We start from the raw sequence: 23,028 nt of genomic DNA on the forward strand, positions 1-23,028 counted from the left end.
TTTTCTTAATTTGCCATGTTTCCTTTTATTGAGTTCAATTTGCAGTGCTGCCTTCCCACAATCAAGAGAGAAACTGCCCGCTGACGGTACAATAAACAGGGTTAGTTTGCGATATGGTGGCAAATCTCAAAGTTTCATGCTATAATTTTCTTTTCAGCATCTTAATTGTAGCTTTCAAGTCCCTCACTGTGTTTTTGGGCTGCGATATGACGACCAAACCCAGCCTGAAATATTTACACAACTTCCAAACATTAGAAATCAGAAGCGTTATTTTTAGACCTGATTGATGTGTGAAATCTGTCGTCTGCCAGCTCGTTTTTTTTCAGTTATTTCAGTGCGTGAGGGTCATGCTGTAGTCTACAAAATCTCATCTCATCTGGGTTTGGTCAGCTTCGAGTCATGGCACCTGGATAAAAACTTCACTTCCGTCTCTTTCCGCTCGCCGACCTTAGATAAAAATGTTAACATCAATATAGAAAGACAAATATTAGAAAGAAGTTGAGACTGATCCAATGTACCCTGCAGCAGTCCGTCAAAGAGGACTGTTCTTTGTGAGTTTGGAGACACTGGCTACCTGCTCATACACCTGCACCTGCGGTAAATAAATCCGTGCCGTGTTTCCTGGGAAAACTGATTCACAGTTTGTGGCTCTCCAATAAATCATCATTCTGGCATCTCCGCATCCTACAAAGTGTATCAGAGGAAGTTATCCCTCAGCACCATCCTCTCACTGGTTTCGCTTCCTAGATATCAAACTACAACGCGGCAAGCGCCAGCTTTTCTGCACAGACTTACTGCCTCAAAAATCTTGGGCACAAGACCCTTTTTGCTGGTTTCTTTTGGTAAAGGTAAGTAAAAGTGTTTTTGTGAGTGTCAATTCCTGATAAGTGCTGCCGTCCGTGCCTTCTGTTTGTGCTGCTCCGGCAAGTTTATCCTCTCAGTTCCAGCATACAAAGAGGATGTCAGACATCTAGTCTATGTGCCAGTAACTCCCAACAGAACGGGAGTTTCGTTTAGCATTATTTTTTTTTTGCGGCTGATGTGAAGAGCGACCCCTGTGAAGTTGCTCTGCAGAGCGTCTCTTATGTCTCTGATAGGCGGCTGACCGGAGCATCCACGGGCCCCATCATCCTGTACTTCTCCTCTAGAAGAGGCTCGTTGCCCTGAAGGTGGATGACTGTCTTAGAGTGGAGCCCGACCCGGCTCTCCTGGTTCCTCTTGTTGTAGATGTTGACCCTGTGCTCCAGCTCGGGGCTGGCTTTCGTGGAACCCGTCGGGCTGGGCGGTTTGAGGTTGACGGGGTCCAGGCCCTTCTGGGTGAGACACGAGTCCTCGGAAAGCGAGGAGAGCAGCTCCTGCACCACGGCGCTGGGACTCCCCCTGGGCTGAGTGCCCAGGGCCAGAGGGCTGCTGTAGGGCGGGGGGTAGCAGCGCTGGTCGCTGTAGTCCGTGGAGGTGGAGGCCTCGCGCACCGTGGAGCTGCAGTCCATGCTGGAGCCCAGCGTGTGGCTGCTGATGCTGTGCTGTCGCGCGCTGAAGCTGGTGCGAGAGACGGTTGTCGTGGAGGCCTCGCTGACCGAGCTGCCCGTGCGCTGCAGGCGGCTGGACGGCACCGCGTCGGCGCTCACCAGAGAGGAGGGGAGCTGACTGGGGTTGTTAGGCAGGTGCACGTCTATGGCTGCTGTTGTGATGACGCGCGCCGGGTCTGGGATCCCTGTGTCTACAAAAACACGCAACATACAGGTCATATAGGAATAGTGAGGCGCTACATGGGTCATAAATGAGACTGAAACAACAGCTTGTTGACGCTCACCACTGCTTGGCTCACTGTAGTACTGACTGATGTAGTTGTTCATGTCGTCTTGACCATGGTGATCTGAAATAAAAGTAGGAAAACACATTCCAGTGTAAAGTTTTGAGTTGATTATGCATTAGAAAGTAGTCCCCTGAAGGACTTGACAACTACACACCGATCAGCCACATACAACCATTGAATAAACAGTTTAGGACACACGGATGTAATTATTGGCAGGTGAATAAATCAATGCATTTGTCAACTATGTGTCCAGTTGACTCATAAAGGAGTAACAAATAATTGAAAATAGAGCAAAATATGTGTCCTAAAAAGAGAAGTTATAGTTGCTAAGAAATACTTTTCATGTATTAGTTATTGTCTTAAATAGTGGTCATAAGACAATCGATTGTTATGAATTTAATAGAAATGGGTTGGAAATATATATATATATATTATCGCTTTTCTTATGCCTTGTTTTGTTTTGTGTTAGCTATTTATCTCTCTGTTGATGCCTTAGAGTTTATACTGTATATTGTTGATGTGTGTTGATGTATGTATTTGTTTTGTACAGTTGACACAGTACATGATGATGTACACCTGCTTTCTCAGTGAAAAAAATAAATAATGTGTTTAAAGAAACAAAAAAGACAAAAAAAATGTAACAAATTGTTACATGTTTATGTGGCACTCATAGAAGATAATTTAAGAGAAATAATAAGTCTAAATGCAAAAAAAGGGGAAATGGCGACATTGTGTCCGACGCTAAATTCACCACCAATAAAACCTAGTGCAGCAAATTTTTGCCACAAAAGATGAAAATTTTCAATTACTTAAACAACGGGTCAATCATTAGACTTTGCTGATCTACGACCTGAATGAACCCGGGGTGGATGTGTATCATAGATACTAAGTGTCTCTCGTCAGTGCTATTAAAACTCCCAAAGGGCTGCTATATGGCCCATATTCATTTATGTTTTGATTTCCCATATTCATTTATGAATGTCTCAAGAGGGCCACTCATTGTGCCCCGTGACAGGGTCCATCTCCAGATGATCAATACCACATGAGTGTATGAGGTTCAGACCCAGTTAAAAGGTTGCCTGGGTAGAACACTGTGGCTCAGATGTGTGGCAGGTCGCGTGGTGATTTATAGCTCTGATAAAGGAAAAGCCTCAGTGTTGTGAGCCCTGACATCACCTGTAGTGACAGTGCTTTGCTGCTGTAAGTCCTGTAAGTTATGACCTGTCACTGTGTGAGAGGTTTATGGTCCGTGGAGTTGTGGCACCAGAATTCTGATGTGCACCGGGAGACGAATGTTTTTGAGGAGAGGGCACAAACGCTATGTCAGTGTGAAATAGCCGCCATTAATAAACCGTGATTCTCTCCAGCATGGGTGAAAGGAGGGAGCGGTGTTGTACTTTCTACTGATTATTTTTATTGCTTGTGTAAATTTAATATATTCAGAAAGAATATCATGTTCGATTTTCCCGAACTCAAAGCTTACAAGCATTTTCAGTTACGGGCCAAAGTCTCCAGTTCTCCAAAAGGCGGTGAATAGGACAACTATCCATGTGATGACACGATTTACCATAGAGAGCACGGCCTGAATCCTCTTGTGTGCACCGAGGTTTTTGATAGCCCGTGACACAAAGAGGTCGGGTGTTCCAGACGGTTACCTGCGGCCCCCCCGCGCTCTCTGGCTTTGGCTGGCCGGTGACGCTCGGAGGCCCCGGGGGCCAGCCCGTCCACCTCCTGGAAACTGCTGCTCTGTTTACCCCACATGTGGTGGATCTGCATGGCCGCTTCGCGCTCTGCTACCAGGTCCAGGTCCTGCTGCGCCAGGTGGGCCCTCAGCTGCCTGATTTCAAACTAAAAGAAAGGGAATGAGAACCAGACTAATCACACACAGACGCCTTCAGAACAAGTTTCTGTCCAGAAACTGTAACATTATTTTCTCAGACACTTCTCTCCTCTCCTGCGTTGACATCCGAGAGACGGGGAGCACTCAGTGGGTGCACTCACGGCTCTAAACTTATTTTTCAGCAGGGTAATGTGAGTTAATAATAGAAATATGATTATCAAATTATGAGTCAGTCAATAGATTACTCTGAGGTAATGCACAGTGCCGGCTATCAGATATCCAGAAGCCTGTGAAAGTTGTATCTGGTGATGTCATGAGATCAATTTTGTAGGTTATCTTTTATGAGTATATTATTTTTTTTTTTCCTTGCGCGGCGCTTTGCTGCCCTCTGCTGGCTACTTGCGGCTACACGTTCACACAGAAGACGTGAAACACGAGAGGACGTACGGCCTGTTCCTGGCAGATCTGGGTGAGACGGTCAAGCTGTTCCTCCCTCACCGCCTTGGCCTTCTCATACTGCTGGATCTCCAGCTCCATTTCCACCTTCACTTGCAGCACATAGGCTAGAACAACAACATACATTATGGTCAGTTCACCTACAGATAAAATGCGGCTGTCAGTTCTGATTTAACTAAACTATAAATTCATTTAGAGTCGTCGTTTATGTGGTCTAAAAACAGCTGACCGGTGTCCTGTTGAAATAAAAGCCGGGATGCTTCTACTACGTGCTCTCATAAATCATCCCGTTGAACACGTCTTGTGCTCTATTCAAAGCCACATGGGGGAGCAGCGTGATTAAAAATAAAGACCCCATTACATTAAACACCCGTATTCTTCCATGTGTGAGCACTGGACACAGGTACAATAGACCATGTCCTACCATTGTTGTTGGAGGAAAAAAAAAAAACTAAAAAAAGCGGAAAAACTAATTGTGCAACAGCCTTAAGACTGAATGTGGCCAACAGCGCTGAGAGCCCAGTGCAGCATCTATCTTTGTGACCTGACAGCAGAGGACAGGACGCACGGGACATCAGCCCCTCCCAGCCTCACCGTCAATGATCCTCTTGACCCTCCAGATGCGCAGTGTGATGATGAGACCGATAGCATCCCAGGGGCTGCTGGGGCCGTTGGCCACTGTGGAGGCCACCATGGGGGCCAGAGAGAGTACGATGACAGCTCCATCAAACACCTGAGAAAACGCACAAACACACACACACAGACACACACACGTATGTAACAGGTTACTGTGAAGCTTCTATAGTTGGCCCGCTGAGCTATGACATTGAGGAAATGACACTGCAGTGATAGGGGCTCAGAGTCAGGACTAATGGGACTCGCGGGAGCTTACCTCTACTTTGTTCTCTATGTAATCCCATATCCCCAGCACCACGATCCTGAACACCGTCTGAGACAGTCAGAGGGACGGAGATGGAGAAGGAGAGCAGGTTACACAAGAAGGGGCAAGATGGAGGAAAACAAGGACAAACAGACCGGGAGAGACGGCGGATGATGGGGGCAGTTTGTTGTAATTCTCAACAATAAACCCGACAATCACAGTAAACGTCGTCTGCACTGATAATTCACGACATCAAATTCATACAGATCCCAGATGGGGCGCTAGGATTCCAACAATCCGAGACTCTGCATTCAGCTCTTTCTGCTGACACAGTAGCGGGCTGCAGAGAACGGACGAGCAAACCTTCCTATTCTGCTCATTTCTCATAGCCAAGGTTACTCTGGAGCAGGATCCGGCCGACGTACTAATTCCGCTGCTTCATCGTGGCACTTCCCCTGCTGCTAAGCAAAACCCCAGCTAAACACGAGGCAGCAGCAGCAGCAGCAGCAGCAGCAGCAGCAGGGTGGTCGTGTGTAAGGAATGAAGACAAGTGTGGCTGGCTGTAAAGAAAATGGTAATCAATACACCTGAGGCCTCAGAGTCCATTTAAAACCAGTGGAATAGCTTCAATATGCATTTTTAAATGTCAGGGCTGCGGATCAATCAAATAACCCGAGAGGGAACGACGGTGTCAGCTTTAGCTACAGCACTAACTCGAGTATTTGTAGAGAACTGATGCAGACTCTTTGTTAACCTTCTTCACAGTTACTGGAACAGCAGTGGTTCACCTGCACTAGTCAGAGCCTAGTCATAGGGAAAAGGTGACATTGTATATTGTATCAAGAATCTGCTTCACTGGCTTCACATACTGCACGGCACGGCGTTAATGGACAGGCCGCTGCATCAGCTGTAAGCGACACTGTTTTTGCGTTGACCACGTTGGGGGGAGACTCACCTCGGTGAAGAACACGGAGAGGATGGCCAGGCTGATCCAGTGGATGATGCTGGCAAACTGGGACGCATTATTAACTGGGGGTATAAAACAGAACAGCTGATTATTGTTTATGTGACGTGCAGCGGGGAAACACAAGTATCAAACACGCTGCACAACAACGCCGCCGAGGTGCAGTAAAGTGATAAAAATGAACACATCGAGGCTCACGCGTACATAAGTGCGGACGAAAGCGCGGAGCGTCATCATAAATATCAATTGATGTGCATGCATGCGCCTGTATCGCCCCGTCTATTCAGCCTAAGTGTGGACAGACTCAAGCAGCCCTCCGCTCTCAGCTGAGGCATTTCTCTTCACGCGCCACATCTCCGCCCATCTGTCTTTGTTTGCTGTGCTCAGTGATCTGTCCATCAACCCATTCATCTTGCGCCGGCCCTCCCCGCAATCATCCACCAGCCAACTCTGTATTGCTTGATCCCTTTGTCCGCTCTCTCCCTTCACACATTTGTCTTACTTTCCCTTTGTCTGGTCAATCAGTCAGTCTCGGGGGAACAGTCGAGTCTTGAATGCATTTGGATGCTGCCGGAGCAGGACCGCGCGTGTCAGCAGTCTGACGTCGGAGAGGCCGTCACCCCTGACCTTCCGCTTATGACAGATGAGGAATGCGTGAGCCGCGCTTAGGCGGCGTAGATAAAGGTGACACCGGGGTGACGCGGGGTCAGACTGGAATTTCGACCGCATGACATTCTGCGTTAACTTTGGAATATTAATGGGACGGTTACGTTCCCAAGTCCGTGATTGATCAGGGCCTCGGGTCCCAGAATGGATCATCAGTGACGTGTAGTGTAGACATACTGTACAGGCCCGGCTTAGCAGCTTTGTACTTAACAAGCGTCTGCACCTGCTCACATGCACGCTGTCGGTATCTGAGAGATGAAGTGGTTTCATTTCCTTCTTAAGCAGCTGTGCTTGCTCACGATCAAAATATTTACTTCAGTCTCTACACACCAGACCCAAAAGGTTAAATGAGTATTAAATTGTGTCTGATGGTATTTTTCTCTTCATATAAAAAGAAAGAAATGAGAAATAGCTTCATATTTTACCGGTCTGCCTCTAGTATGTGTAGTACACCAAACTAGAGTTTTGTAATATAATGTAGTACAAGTATCTTGCTTGGTTTTTATTTATCGCTTTAACCTCTGCGAGCGCATCTTTCTGCGGCTTGGCTTTTATGCTAATTAAGGTGTAGTGAACTTGATCCTTTGTCTTAGGTATCGTTGTGGGTGTGTCGACCGAATGCCTTTGAATAATAATTAGTAAACAATTGTGCTTAGCAGTCTACTTTCCCGCCTCACCAGGAAGGCCTTCGCCGGCCAGCTAGGACTATAACAAGCTGCCTCCGCCCGGTGGTATGCTCTCAAAAGTCCAAACCGCATCACTTTAAGTTTTCCATCACTCACACTGCAGCAGCTTGGCGTCTATGAGCAGCTCCAGCATCAGCAGCAGCACCACCAGAATGACGCAGGCCACCAGGAAGCAGTTGAAGCCCGCTGACAGCAGACAGACCTGCCACAGCGCTGCCCTTCGTCCACAGCACGGCTTCAGCCAGTTGGACCTGAGCGGGGAGGAGGGGAGAAGGCGGGAGACACAGAGAAGGTGGTTTGAGGAGCTCGAGGGCACGGTGATAATAAACTAAAGGGACTTGGCGTGGTTTTTATATGAAAACTAATGCTTGGCGCGGATCCGACGGCCAGTGCGCGAGGTCAAGGCGGTAAAACACGGGGAACGTCAAGGCAAACAAATGGTGAGACGCGTCCAACCTTGACTTTGCTCAGATTTCCATCGGTTGACGTTGCTCCGCGTATTTTTCAGCAGAGGGCACTGTTCCGCACACGTATACAAAGAAGGCATGCTGAAATCCATTTACACACTTAAATTTCATGTTGCGCTCATGTCCATATGGTCCACTAGCACCGAGATAGTAAACAGCATGAAGTGTTTCTGTGCACGTCATTGCATCTCTGAGGTTTTTTTTTTTTCATCATAAAGCTCTGTGACATATGAAAGCTCCCATCGCGAGAAGAGATCAGCCCGCTGTGTGAAATCCTCCTCCCCCCTTCACTGGGTGAAACTGCCCGGCTAACTGCCTGTTCAAACGTCCATCTGGATGACTGTTTTGGTAACAGCCTGGCTAGTAGTTATTTTGGCTCCCTTCTAGTTTGAGCGCTGGACGACTGGCTTTGCTATCTGGCTGGCAGGCTAACCACACCATGTAGCTCCGCTGGCCTGATAGCCCGGCTGCACGTGCACCATCTGGAGGGTGAGAGACGCACACAGCCAAAAAGATGTTTGCAGAACTGAATGACAATTCCTTCAGCTGATTTTCCGATGACAATGTTTGTGCCGTGTGTGCTTGGCTGACGGAGCATCAGAGCGAAGACACGAAGGAGGGATTTTCATTGGTCGCAAAGCCCAACACTGGTGTGTTATATGAGCCGTGATTCCCTGTGGTGATTCCGCTAGTGCTTCATGCTATAGCTCCCCTCGCATGGCTTTACTTTTTCTATTAGTTTGCCGTGTGTCACGTCCCTAGTGCTACACTGCACAGAGATGCAAGTGTCAGGCCTGCCTTGAATGCTATCACACACAAGTCCCTCCAATCAGAGACAGAGACTCTAGGGGATTTATGGTCAATAAATAATGACAAATCTCCAGGAGCCACACAGGGCTTTCCTGTTCCTTTTGCAACTCTGCTGCGTTCCACATGCACGCTAACCAGATTTACCCTGGGAAGCAAAATGCACGCGCACACGTGTGGTCGCTATCCTTTCTCAGAGGCAACACCGAGAAAGGCAGTACTGCCCAGCCCCCTACCCCCACCCCATCGAAAATAGCTGTCTGTTGTCACCTGTCCCCCATAGGATGAAAGCTGCGGGCAATGTCTGTCAGAGGACAAGAGAGGAGGCAATTTATTCCACTCTTCTCTCGCTCCGGCTCAGAATGAAGGAGGCAAATGCGGAGAGAGGAAGCGGGGCGCAGCCAGTTCAAAGGCACTGGGATTCATCCAAAAGAGAACTGAAGAGAGAGCCAGGGAGGAGGGAGGGGAGATGGAGAAGGAAGAATGAGAAAGAGAGAACAGAGGAAGATGCAGACTGAGTTAAAGGATCATTCTGACTCATTATACCCTGGGCCATTTTTTTTAATTTATTTATTTGAAAGTAGTTTTGTTCATCATTTCAATTGATTAAGATTGTTTTACTTGGAGTATTTCAGTTTTATTCTTCTTGTGTATTCTGTAACTAGCCCAAAACTCAAGCCACTTCATGGAAGACATGAAAAAAAAACAATGGATCATTTATCGAAAAAGCTGCCAGCGAACGCATAACTAGAGGAACAAATCTTTCATCTGTATTTAAAATAAAAAAGTGGTGTGACTGACTGCTCTTGTTTCCTGCCTGGTCTTTACTGTCGTTGATACGCATAATACCGACCACAAATGGTGTCCAGGCTGCTGCACAACCGTTTTGGACAAACTGGACGTATCAACCAAAAACTGCAAAGGAGGAGAGGATCTAGTGAGCGGTGTCATTTTGCAGTACCAGCTGAACCTCTGGTATCACGCCGCGGCGCATCCTTTTGCATCCTTCACCAAGGTCAGCGCAGTGCCAGTGCTCACCCAGAGGCTAAACCAGAGCACTCTGCCCTCTGCAGCAATCCTCTTTGCCAGCCAATACCAACAGATTAGGAGCTCAACACCTGGGGTGACAAAGAGGTGGTGGAGGGTAATGGTATCATTAGCAAATACCGTGGAGATATTCCGCGGCACCGATCTGTTCCCAGGGAACAATGTCAACCCCGGTCTGCCAGTGGAGGAGAGCCAAGAAAAAGGAACATTTACCGAACACACGGGCGCAGGACGTTTGTGGACCATTAGTTAAAAGGCAGAATGAGCAGCACGGATTCAGAGAGAGAGACACCTCGCTTACCTTCAGGTTTGAAAAACATGATTTAACTCATACTGCGCAGAATCATAATTCATTCAGACCTTTCCCACAAGCCAGGCAGGAACGGTATTAATTTAATAAACCTGTAAAGAAAAACCCTGTCTGGAAGCGGAGTAAATGGCAGTGATGGATTACTCCGAGCTCAGAAACTTAATTTTAGGGAAATCACTTTAAACCTTGAACACTGAGGACCTGAAGTATTTATGAGGAAGTGAGGCTGCTTGGGTATTGGAGCAAGCCAAGGAAGAAAATCACCTCGCTCTCTGTCAGGGTCAAGGCAGGTTCAGATCGAATGGGCAATACCTCAAGGACTGTTCATGCGAAGCGGCCACGCGGGGCAAACACACATACACGCGCGCTTTTAAAGACGTTGTGCGCGGAGGAAATGAAAGATGCAGGGTGGACAGGTTCATAAAGACATCAACACAGCAGTGGCTGCAGCGTTAACACACTGAGGAGAGATCGAAGCGGGTCTGGCAGCGGCGCAGAGCGAAGGGGATTAGATCATGAGACTGATCGATAGAGGCCTGCGATGGAAGCGATGGCTTGCTGTACATGATGCCGACTGCAGAATGGCCACTGCAGGCGGACAGAGACATTAAGCGGAATGACTGGCACGGACAGAAGTGTCTGGTTGCTCTGCTGGGGCCCATTCACACAGACGGGACAGAGTGTTGGCTCCATCCCCAGCTAAGTAACTCTCAGTGAGACGGGGAACCTATCACGAGGAGCATCTCTTTCATTATACTGTCTCCTGTAATTGAGACAGGGTAAAATACGATGTAAACTCATTAGGTACAAGTTAAATGGAAATTAAATCAGAGAGGTGGCGCTCTGTTTTTATGGGTTAACAGATGGAGGAGGAGAGCGGGGAAGGACCGGGGAGGGGAAATTCATTCAGAAGCAATGAGTGGAAGACTATCAACTCCTCTGTGGTATTGATTGTAACGCACATACGCGCTGAAAGGCACACACACACCCAAGTGAGCAATGAACTGCTCCTCTCCCTCAAAGTGTTTGTCCCTCAAAGGAAGGGTGAAATAGTGTCAATTTCACTGCGGCTCCAGTCCTCCAAATAACCTTTCTCTTGGTCGGTGTATTTATTGCACATTCACAACAAAGGGCGTCTGCTCATGTTAAAAACTTCCAGCACATTAAGACCTGTATAATCACCATTAACTAAGTTAAAAATAGCTTAGGTGGCCGTTGAAGAACCAGAACACCGCTGACAATCATTAACAGTCAATATCTTTAGGGGAAAAAACACATTTTTTTTTCACGTCAGTATTTCCAGCAAGAAACACGTTCACACAGAGGAGGAGATTTTAAACAGAATAATTTGTGGTGGGGGGGAGGCCAGGACACTGTATTTTAAAATAATACGATTTGACACAGGTCGTCTGTCTCCTCTCAATTTCTCTCCTTCTGTTCTGATAACTACACAGCTCTGCGGTTCCTCCAGTATAAACTACAACCAATTCACACCAATCTGCCGAGCCCAGCAGGCCCGGGCAGGAGAAAATGGACGGCAACTGTGCGCCCGCGGGCTACTGAACAGCAGAGGCTGGAAGACTTTGTCTAATTCGGGCTGCTCAAGCACTCGGCGATACACCTGGTCTGTAACTTATTTACACGCCTGACTGATTCAGTTAATCCACGATATTTACATGAATCAGTTTTTATCAGCGAGCTTCCATTTCCTGAGAACGTGCCGAGCAGGCCCCCGCCCAGATTGACTTGACAATCAAGACAAACACTAATTTAAACGGACTGAATCCTTTCCTCCGAAACCACAGCTGAGTCATCATTGTTACTGCAGCCAAAGGTAACAAAAGAAGCCCGGAGAGGGGGAAACAAGCTAAGAAATAAATACGGAGAATGAAGTAAAGTTACAATTTGTAACCAAATGTAAATTTTGGAGATTTCATTTGAGCAAATGAAAAGGACAAACTGATTACAGGTGCCATTTAATAAGGCTGCATTCGATACGGTTAATAATTAAGTAAAAGAAAAAAAAAAATTGTCATGGTTTGGCACCAGTGGTCTCTAAAAGCAATCAGCCGTCATCTCTTCGCTGCTTGCATCCCGCATCGTGACACAGCCTAGCAGAGGGGACTGAGCGCTAGCCTTTGCCAGAGAAATGGGCCACAGATACCACGCAAATGGAGATGGATGGGGCTCCATGTGCGGAGCAGCAGACAAGCTGTCCCTGATAAATGGGTTTTCACCAGGACACTTGATCTCTCTCGCTCTCAGCCTAAAAAGCAATCTCACACTTTGCATGTCTGTGAATATTAACAAACCCTCAAACCCTGCACTCAAATGTCATCTATTGTGTCGCACATGGTGCCAGGCAAGAGAACCAATTTGATGGAGAGGACTGTTACTGTGTGTGTTTGAAATGGAGTCAGAGGGGACAGAAAAAAAAAAGAAAAAGAGAGAGAGAGAGAGAAAAAAAAAGGCCCGCTCTCTTTTCAGACATCCATCAACACAGAGCAAGTACAGTATGGCTCTGGTTCCAAAACTCCTTGAAATATTGCTGCTGCCAAGATTTGTACTAGAGTCTGGCAGCACCCTTCATTGCTATATTCTACGGATGGGATTTTTTTCTAATTATTACATCTTACTTCAATCTTGAGCATTAACAATCTGAATATCAATGAACGTAGAAGGAGAACTCTGTTTCTCTGGGGAAATCTGAGCATTGTGTTGAGTAATATAATTTGTCCTGCACTTATCCCATATCCGACGTTTCACCAAACAACCGCATGGGCCAACAGCCGCGGTCATCACCACGCGACGCAGCACCCACACCACTGCTCAACATGAAACAGAGTCGGTTCCTCATGATCTAGAGCGGGCAACTTTGTGAATGAAAGTGCGGAGGAAGGTCATGTGCTCTCTGCCTCCCTTCTCTTTATCCCCTCCGCCTCCTCTCTTCTGCGGTCAAAGAGGCGGGTTTGACCCATATGAACCATCTGTCATTGCTGCAGTGCCTTACACCTCTCACTCCGACCCCTGGAGATCAGCGGCATATGTTACCGCTGCGGCGGATAGCAGGCCGATCTGGAAGTGATAACCAAGGGCGAGCTCAGAGCGCGTGCGGCCCAGGCAGTGAGGAGCGGCTAGTTTTAGGCGTGTAGGTGACGCCAGATAAATTTCACCTGAACAGACGCGCTCCACTCCAAATTAGAAGCGACCAACGTATTTCGCCATGACACATGAGCAGACACATCACACATCACAAACCGTTGACCGGTTTATTCAGTAACTCCCCTTTTTATTACTCCTGCCAGGCGTGGACTGGTTATGCAACTACAATCAACACGTAAAAACAGGACAAAGTGCAAAAAAGCCTGAATTCAATAAAAAAATGGGACCAATTTTATTATTTTATTAAATAAAATAATAATACAAATGGGTCCGTAATTGAATTACCAGTTTGAAATCACTTTGGACTCTCTTTTGAGAAGACTGGGCAACCACAATCTATTAATAATCCCATCCGGCTCACCTCTGCACAGATTCTCTAAATATTGTGTGTGTGTGCTCCTTGTAGTCCGCAAGAACATCCACCTCCTACGTACAGTGATCACCCACGTCTCCTGACGAAGCGCCACGAGAAGCTGCTATTCAAGACTTAATGTCCGTATCGTGTGCATTCCTCTGCTTTTTTTTTTTTTCCTCAAAAGAGTGTTGGGACTAAACCACTTGGTCGACTTTAACAGCAGAAACCCCTCCACGCTTCTCGAGCTAAACAACATCAATAATAAATTAGGACATAACTGCTCACATGTTTACGGCAACAGTTAAAAGCGGTAAAGTAAATAATGGTATCTTGAGAAAAGCGGCTGTTTTGGTAATCGCCACAACTGAAGCAAAGTGACTGCGACGGAAGCGAAACAGTGAAAGCAGGTTTACATTCTTGCGGGCAATCATTTACAAAGCGCTAAAATTAGCCTACAGTAGGAGTCTCTTTACAGTCGCATTCCTATAAACAACAGAAAAATTGTGCAACAAACCGTTGTGTCATTCCTCGGATGTTACACGTCTGAGTCACAAAGAGAACGTAATACATGGCCCTGTTGTTTTGTTTTTTTTTTTTTTTCTCCCCAAGAATGCTTCCAAATAACAGACGCACGCATGTGACTGCGACGACAGGTACGACCGGAATGCCTGTGACTGAGGATCAGGAATTCCGATCTGTTAAGGTCACTGAACGATCACCTGGTTGGGAGATTGCACAGAGTTTACACCACCCGGCCTCTAAAGGGACTTCTGATTAGAATCAATGTGGCCTTTGTGAAAAAGTATATTTACATAGTTGGCCTGAAAGATCCTCCAGAGACATGTCTTGGTGCCGCATGACTTTTCCACAGCGCAGAGCCAAATCCCAGAGGACCGGAGAATCATGAGGTGCCACGTGAGAGCGCACACTGAGATGATAATTCGGCCCAGCTGCCTGATCCTGCCCTTTGCTGTGGTTATGCCGTGGTGTGCGTTCGGTGTGGGCGAAAGAGTGAGAAAGACGTGAGGCTGAGATGAGAGAGTGAGAGTTTGGGACCCATCTACCCCTGCCCTCCGTCGCCACGGCACCATCGACCAGGCCAAACCAGGCCGACACCAGCCCGACATGATCCGTCGACACACGCCGGGGCTTGGATGGAGAAACGCTGGAGGCTCCAATTAAGCTTATGCTGTTTGTCCGCCGCCAGTGGCACAGCACGCCAAAGGGGCGGAGTGGAGAGCCGTGGACAATTGCTACAAGGGGTGCTCGAGGAGGGGAGTGTCCCGTCCTGTCCTGTCCTGTCCTGAGAACACTGTGGCCGTAGCACGGCGCCACGGTGCACAGAAAACAACACAAACCCCGGACAAACAGGCAGAGTGAGCGCGACCACAGGGCTGACATTTCAGGAGGGCTGCGGTGCTAGCAGCGCTCTTTGTCTCCCGCCAGACGTCGACGGCGTGAACAGAGGCCGTCTGCCGGAGAGAAGCCGCTGTGTCATTGAGCCGAAATGAACACATCAGCGGAGACATTGTCCATTTAACATGGTGACACTAATAAATTCATTGCCAAATACCCTCGACTCCCGGACTGCAATAAAAAATGAGGAATGATTCAATACGCCAGGTGTAATTACCGCGTGCAATAACGAGCAATGGAGAGAGTGACGGCAGAGCTTTTCTCTGCCAGGCCAGATTATAGATTGCGGTAATTGCAATTCTGCCTTAATTATGAATGTAGCACCATCATGCAAAAAAGCGGACGCAACGTCTCCGACAGCGTATCTCTGGCATCTTCTCCAACAGTGGAGGCAAATATCCAGAACATCAATCAATATGTAATTACATTTTGGGCTTTTCAGTACACAAATTAATTATCGGAAGATTTCATTGATAATCGTGCGACTAATTTGTTTCCAGATTCCTCACATCCTACAGCCTTTGTTATCATTCAAATATAAATGATAAGTGATATTAATGATACATTAATGTGTTTGCTTTCAGAAACATATCACAAGTGTCACATTTTTTGAACACATATTGGTAAGTGTTTGTTTGGTCAAAGTGCCATGTTTAACCAGCAGGTGAAAGCAGGTGTTGGTTGGAGTCAACGGGACCTACCCATCTCTGTTGTCCTCTTCATCTGGATTAGAGATGAGCTGGGATCCAGCGAGGGATATGTCCAACGCCGCCAAAGGCAAGTCTCTGTAGGCGAAGCTGACCAGCTGGACAGGGGCCACGCATTGGTTGTCCTCCTCCACCTGCTGGGAGATGACCTCCAGCTCTGAGGCTCCAGCCCGGGGAGGAGCCCTGTCACACACCACAACCAGTAGCATCACCGTTAGTGTTAGCGGGTGATTTGGCATGTTTTAGCAGACAGTGTGAAAAAAAAATTTGGATCTGCATGTTGTCGCCCTGTGCAGTAGCGCAAGAGACGCAGCACATGTGCTGGACTTTCAGTGCAAGTGTGTGTGTGGAAGCGTTGAATTAGCCGACGCAGCTACTTGGAAAATGCACCAACGGTTAATTTTGATGGATGAAAACACAAATGCGGCGGGAAATCGTGAAACAAGAACGCATTTAGCTGGCGAGCCAAAACAAGCTGACCTGCGTGTAGTGCTGATGTGCAGAGGGCAGAGGGGAGAGTCTCAAACTTTCAGGAAGCCATTGGCTTCTATTCACCTCTACACGCTCAGCTCTTGAATTTGTTTTGTGTATCTCTGCAATACCTGCAGAATTTAGTAGAATCCAGCAGCTTCCTGATGCTAATCAGTAAAAAAAAGTGGTCGGGACAAATAAGTCTCTTGTGACATGACCATATTTGACAAAAGTGATACTTGTGGGGTAAACATTCTTCCACCCGGAACATATTTCCTCATTTGGTTTATCCTTTTCCCGTGACGTAAGTTACATTTGGCAGAACCCAGCAAGGTGTCATTTTATCTGCCAATGAGGTCTTAAAATTTAAATGCGCGAGAGGGGGTGGGGGGCTTGCGATCCCGCGAGCTCAGCCAATAGCGGACAAGGAGGACAAGTCACCCTGGAACAGGAGACTCACATTGCTTGGCTGCAGTCCCAGCGCAGCCAGTGTGGAGACATCAATAACTGGAGTACTTAACAGTGCAGGAAGGCATTGATTACAAGACAGAGGGAACAAAAGCCAGCGGTTTGGTGAATTCTACAACCCCTGCACTGGAGGTGAAACAGAGAGGGAGGATCCAGTTAGGAGGGGATCACAAAGCAGAACCACCTTGCCGATGAAAGGAACATAGGTCTTCACTTTTCCTGAATCATGGCATTGCGCTATTCTCCCGGGGAAAAAAGAAGCACCTGTTTTCTCAACATGGGACATTACGAATGGAAAACCCGAGCTACCCTCATGTCCTCGCTACATAAACATGCCTTACCCTTCCTGCTTTTAACCATCTGACCTTTTTGTTATGCAGGTCCAGCTACGGATGTGTCGTCACATATTAGCGCGCCGGCCACAAAACACAGCCGCAGATCCGAGCGCTATCTGTGGAGCTGGTAATCTGACCAGCCGCAACAAGGACGCTAATCATTCACGACAGACACAAACTGTTTAGTGCATCAAAATCACATTTCCAGACAATCACGGAGCAGGCCAGGAGCCATTATGTGCAGAGCCCAGTGGAGTGGCCGGCTGCCATCCTGGGGAGGGAGCGGAGGCTTCACATCTGAACACTCCGCTCCACTCGACGACACGGGCAAGGGCAGCCAGGAGCATGCCAGAGGCCGGGCTGTTTGCAGAGGCATGAAATATTAGTAAACGCCACAAGGATGCAAAAAAGGTTAACGTAGAGCATGTACGGCTGCAGGGGAAACCCCGCGCCCACGCAAAGAAACACCTAAGGCTGAGCATGAAAAGCAGAAGGTGGACATAAAAACTTCTATACCAGCTCACCTTCTATACCAGTTTTTGTAAATGCTGCCCTGACATTATTTATACAACATTGTCCTCATGGTCGCTGCTTAAGGATGTAGATACCTCCTTAAGATGAGAATGTTGGTAGATTTCCTTACTTATCAAATAGAAAAGTAATTATTCTGCTTTTACACAAAATAATAACGTATAGTGTTGCTTAAACTACACCGGTTGCAACAAGTTGTAAAATGTTCTCAGGCTTATACATTCATGAGTTTCAGAGAGTCACGTAGCTTTAAAATCCAATTTGCGTTCTGAGGAGGTCTTTTTTCTTGTTGCGTGTAATTAATGCAATAAGGAATCGGTTCCTCCAGAATATCAGCGATCAATAATGAAACCCCCAGCTGTTTGCATTACTATTAATCACCATTGCTGGATCGGTAGACGTGGACAAATGTAAAAACTCGCTCTGTTCCATTTCGAATCTGCGAAACACCCAACTTTTCTCTGCATCGTATGGGATTTATCTCAGACATTCAGTCTCTGAAACTAGCTTTAAAGCTTTTCAACCATTATTTTTTGTTAATGTATATATGTGGTTCCACAACAACAACAATGAAACAATGCAACACGGCATTGTGTTGTCGTGATAACATTTGAAACCACCCGTCCTGAGGAATAGATTCTCTGCTTCTGTCCGGATTTTAAAAGTGCTGCCTCAGCATGAAGTGCTGGTCTGCAGAGGGAATCGGTATCACTGTCATTCGGTGCGCTCGCTGCCACGTTAGTTCTGGCCAGCTGTCTCTTAACCCAGCCGCTCTGTCGCACCCAATGAGCTCGTATGCAGACACTTGGCTACTCCCTTGCGCGCACCGATCCGCCGTCCTGATACATCATCACAAGATCTGGGTGCACTTGTAAGATCAGGTTTTTTTTTGGCAACATCTTTGACTTTGAGGTCCAAGGGGGAAATTGACAGTTCTGCTGCGCTGGTGAAGAGCGAGGGCGTTTTGTTGCGGTTTTACTTTTTAATAGAAAATGCGTTTCAGCTTCAAACTCTTGCAGGCGGAGAACACGATCTCTGAAACATTAAGATTTCCTTTGGAGACAATTCAGAAGCAAATATATTTTTTATTGCTACGCTATCTCGACAAGGTGTCACACGTTTCATATTTTAAAAACCTCATTTCCAAAAGTAAAGACTATGTTGAGGAACAGGTTAATGCAAATAAGTTTGTAATCTGATTTTTTGAAAAAGGTTACAGAAATAGGAATAAGTTACAGTAAATCAAACTGTTTTTGACTAGATTTGACTTGATTTTGTGACAATATGGAGAAAAAAAAACATAATTTAAAGAAAGTCATATAGTGATTCAGCGTGTTTAGTAGAGTTATAGGGTAATTATAAAGAAGTATTATCATAAGGTCGTCAGCACATTCGCTGAAACAGTTAGTCATTATTCATCTCGAGTCCTTTTATTAATTTCATTTATGCCGACAAATTAAGAGCAAAGGTTCACATGACATGGAGGTCAGTTACGGTAAATGTTAGCTGACCTAATTCAAAGCCACTGGGCTCCTCAGGGTCTGTGGCGTTTACTCCACAATGAGATGAAAACAGCACATACAGCTCCATAGTAAGTTTTTTTTTATTTTGTAGACTGTTTTGAATATAAACTAGATCCAGAAATATTTAAATATTTTAATGAAACTGTTATGTAAAAGATGTAAGATAAGTCCCACTGAATTTGTTGTATTTAAGCATCTAATATTTTCCCATCCTGCCTCCCACTGTTTCCAGAGAGAGAGAGAGAGAGAGAGAGAGAGAGGGGGGATTTACAGCAGCATCAAGTCTAAGAGAGCAGCGGTGAAAATAACTCCAAAGACCTTTCTCTGCATGAGTTTCCCATCTGTCACTTCACAGAGAGTCACCGGCACTCAGCGGCATTAAATCAACGCGGTTGTCCTACTAACCAGTCGGCCCATTCTCTATAGTGTCTGATTCCAGATATCGTGCACCAGTTTTCTCCTTCCAATAGCCTTGGAATCGACCGTCAGCTGCACTAAACCTGCTGGAGTGACCAGAGGTCCTCGTTGGCTGGGAGCAGCATCCCGTGCTTAGCAGAAGATGTAGTTGTCTGAGCCCTTTTTGCATTCACCTCTCCCTCCACTCCACCTCCTCCCGCTCAGCTCCATTCCCCTTGCTCCCTCCCTTTTCCCTTCTCTTAGTCCCAACCGTTGCTGTCATCAGAATGCGGGGCCTGTCTGTAGGACCACACATAGACTAATAATTAATAAGAGAAGACGACAAGTGAACATCCCTCCAGAATGCTGAGAGACGCCTGGCCGATGGCCTGGAGACGGACGGTCATTCTCACGCGCTCAGAAACGCCGGACGACGCTGAGCTCAGCTCTCCCACCTGAATGACAACATTGCGGGTCCCATCCGCTAAGATTCCCTTTGCACAAGAACGTGTGTTCATAAATAGATATTTAAGACTTCGCACTCTCTCACACATGGCTTCATACAGGACTCTTGAGGGTGTTATACTTACACCGCGTTGCTCATGTCGAGGTCTTGTTGCTGCCAATTACCAAATTACCCCAAGTGTGAAATTTCACCACTGCTGAGACCTGGCTCCAAGCAAACCTACAAAAAAAAAACACAAAAGCACAATGTAATCAGAACAGGGGAAAAAAATACACATAATGAAATAAATCACTGAATAACAAAAGCAACTGAGAGCTCCGCAAGGACAGCCACAGATCTCGCGGGAGATCGTTTTACCAACTTCCCATTTCCAAAGTCAAAAATAAACACTGGTTCTGAAAATTATGAAACATCTATATGCAGTTGAGCAGCCCAGGATTCTGCATCCAGAATTATCAATGACATATCCGTGCTTCTGCTTCTCCTGAGGGCGCACAGTCCTATCTCCAGTTATAGCTGTACTCCGTTAAACTATTTTCCTGGGGAGCACTAAACTGTAATGGATTTTAAATCTCCTCCAATATACGCTCCGCTCTGTGAATCAGGGGCTGTGGAACATCACACCTCTTGCATAGCAAGTGCAGCAGGATGCTAGCTCTTTGTGCCACCGGATAGAGAGCCATTGATGTCCAAGTCTGTTCAGGAAAAAAAAAAAAAAAAAAAAGCCCATTCCAGCTGCTTGACAGACACGACCACGCAGGAAAGTCGCAAGCATAAATTCTCCCATCGGTTGATTTCACAAAGGCCGCATGTAGCTGTTTGTGCCATTGTTATTTATGAGGTATTTTATCAATTCAGGTTGGTGCGAGATACAGCAGCAGAGTGTGGACAATCAGAGGTGAGGAGTCAGCATTCACAGCCACAGCGGAGTAATGTAGTGGAGCACAGCAGATTAAATGCTACTCAGGATAAATCAGCACAGGTCATTCAAGGGCTGATGATATTGTTTCACCGCAGCGCCTGAAAAATGTAGTGTTTAGCATAAAACTCTGTGGAAAGAAAACAACAAAACAGCACGGCTGTTTCTAAGGTATGCAGAAAGTCAAAGAGGTTAACACACTACCAAAACACACTGGAGGCCATAAGGAATCACTGTAGAGGTGACCAGAGAGGCAAGTGCACTTTTCTGGACTTGAATACAACACAGTGTTGGAGAGATCACATTCCACAATCAGCACCTTGAGTTGCTACTTGTTATTACTGTAAGTACATCCTACAGGAAAGGCTTCATGAGTGGAAGGCGGTTGTCCACAAAGGCTGCGAGTTTGCATTTCATTTCATGAAACACTCAGTGAGTGCTGAATCTGCCCATGCTCCGTGCATGTCATGCAATCAGGACGCATTCGCAGTCATTTTGCCAATCAAAACCATGGCCAAATAAAACAGTGGCGGTGCTGTGTGCTCAGAGGCCACACAGCCTCCTTCCTCCAAAACAAACACGCGAACCGCGCCGTGAAACGAACGCTGCCTCGAAAAAAGCAAACGCACAGACTAACCTCTTGTGTTTTCTTGCTCTACATTGTGTAAAGTGATGTCGTGACTCCTTTGCCCTCGCTGAGATGACGGTAATATCTCCCTCCTCGCCGCTGCTGCTGCTGCTGATGAGGATGATGAGGATGATGATGATGGTGAGTGTGAGGGAAGCTCGGATCTTGCTGTGTGTAGGCTGCGATTACCCTCAAATATGCGTTGGCCAAGCACCGGTGTCGCCTCACAGAAGACGGGGCACGACGAAAACACCTACGCCGGACCGTAAGCACCATCCTTCAGCGGAGACGTCGAGGCTGTCACTGAATCAGGAGGAAAAGCGACATCATGGAAAGGGAGGCACACTGTGCTCGCAGGGCTTCCCCCCCTACAATCACATCAGGGACTCCATGTGCCCGATAACAAGGAGGAGAGGTTCGCGACCGGGAGCTGTCCAGGTGCTGAAACCGGGATTCCAGCGGTTACAGATGTGTGACGAGCGGCGCGGGCAACGCGGAGGGAGCCGTGTAAGGGTTTGCGCAAACAAAAACAGCAAGGCATTTCAAATCAAACACAGCACGTATGTGGTTTCAATTAAGACATCAGAGCCTGCGGACGTCCCTCTTTCTGTGCCACCCTGGAAGCGTCGACGTAGACAAACACTCTCGCTTCACTTCACCCCTTGAGCTTCAGAGCTCCTCGCGATAACAACCCACCCGCACGAAAAAAAAAAAGAGGGAAAAAAAACCCATTAACACTCACAGTGACTTCAAGTGTGTCTCGGTGATGACTTTAATGCACAGTCACCATGAATATTCACAGACTCGCTGAGGAGTTGCACCCTATTTTTTATTTATTTATTTTTTTTTGCGCAGGAATTAGGCCCCGGAAACTCACATACAAAAAACAAAAACGAAAAAAAAAAACATAAGCCATAGGGTCTATAAGTTGTAATGTATAGTTAATAAACAGTGTCCTAATGCTTTGTTAGTGTTCCATCAATGCATGCCTACGAAGTGTTTACTTTCGGTAATAAATTATACTTTTTTTGTCTACTGCAGTGAAACAGATTTTCTCTGCTGTAAAAGTAAATTTCCCAAAGTCGTGGAGTTCAACTAGTTAAGTGTTAAATTGCTCCAGAATTGGTCTTCTTACTTTGAAAATCCCTTGTTTCCCCCCACACAATTGCCTCTTTCCTGAGCTGCAGTGGAGGGCTATTTAGCCACTGTCCTACACTCAATTCATTTAAAAGCCTCGTGTTTGATTCAGATACACTCTGAAATGCATATTTATCGGCACTTACGGAAGATTGTGGATTTAGTGTGTAGTCACTGGGGCAGAGAAAGAATCAGGGCAGGCTTTCCATAATGGCCAGTATGAATGAGAAGTAGGATTACAGCACGTTAAACCTGTTTCAGTGGACAAATAGACTATTGACTGTTGACTACAAGCATTGTGAACCTATCCCTCTAAAGCAACTATAGTAATGCAAATGTCAATATGTTAATAAACAGACTTAGAGCAGATATTGAGCAATAAAGTAAAGAGTTTTCCAGAAGATTAAGCAGGCGTTATAAGTTGAGAGATTTTTCTCAACCTGGAAAGCCATATGTTTCAGTGCCAAATGAGTTGTTAACAATAATAATATTATTGTTTTTCAGTTAGAGAAGATTAATAATGGTGTTTTAGCACTTATTTGCCAAATGAAATGTAAAAATAGTCTCCCTTAACG

At 46.4% G+C, this 23,028-nt stretch overlaps 1 protein-coding gene across 6 annotated transcripts; it reads right to left on the minus strand.

The window, feature by feature from the left end:
- Positions 1–5: 5 nt before the first annotated feature.
- Positions 6–22,004, minus strand: tmem266 (transmembrane protein 266). 6 transcript variants are annotated; one of them, XM_047595622.1, is made up of 12 exons: positions 21,506–22,004; positions 21,326–21,424; positions 19,894–19,988; positions 15,574–15,762; positions 7,405–7,559; positions 5,948–6,021; positions 5,005–5,061; positions 4,707–4,845; positions 4,104–4,219; positions 3,472–3,664; positions 1,814–1,876; positions 6–1,720 (listed from the first exon to the last, which is right to left on the minus strand). In XM_047595622.1, exons 3-12 carry the CDS (start codon positions 19,905–19,907, stop codon positions 1,083–1,085), a joined length of 1,638 nt encoding a protein of 545 aa, XP_047451578.1. In that variant the 5' UTR covers positions 19,908–19,988; positions 21,326–21,424; positions 21,506–22,004; the 3' UTR covers positions 6–1,082. The 6 variants fall into 6 exon arrangements, with proteins under 6 accessions (XP_047451578.1, XP_047451577.1, XP_047451579.1 ...); XM_047595621.1 differs by having other exon boundaries at positions 21,326–21,427; XM_047595623.1 differs by lacking the exon at positions 21,326–21,424.
- Between the last annotated feature and the right edge of the window lie 1,024 nt (positions 22,005–23,028).

The sequence above is a fragment of the Mugil cephalus genome, chromosome 10, assembly GCF_022458985.1.
Source record: "Mugil cephalus isolate CIBA_MC_2020 chromosome 10, CIBA_Mcephalus_1.1, whole genome shotgun sequence".
In the NCBI taxonomy this organism is placed as follows: domain Eukaryota; kingdom Metazoa; phylum Chordata; class Actinopteri; order Mugiliformes; family Mugilidae; genus Mugil; species Mugil cephalus.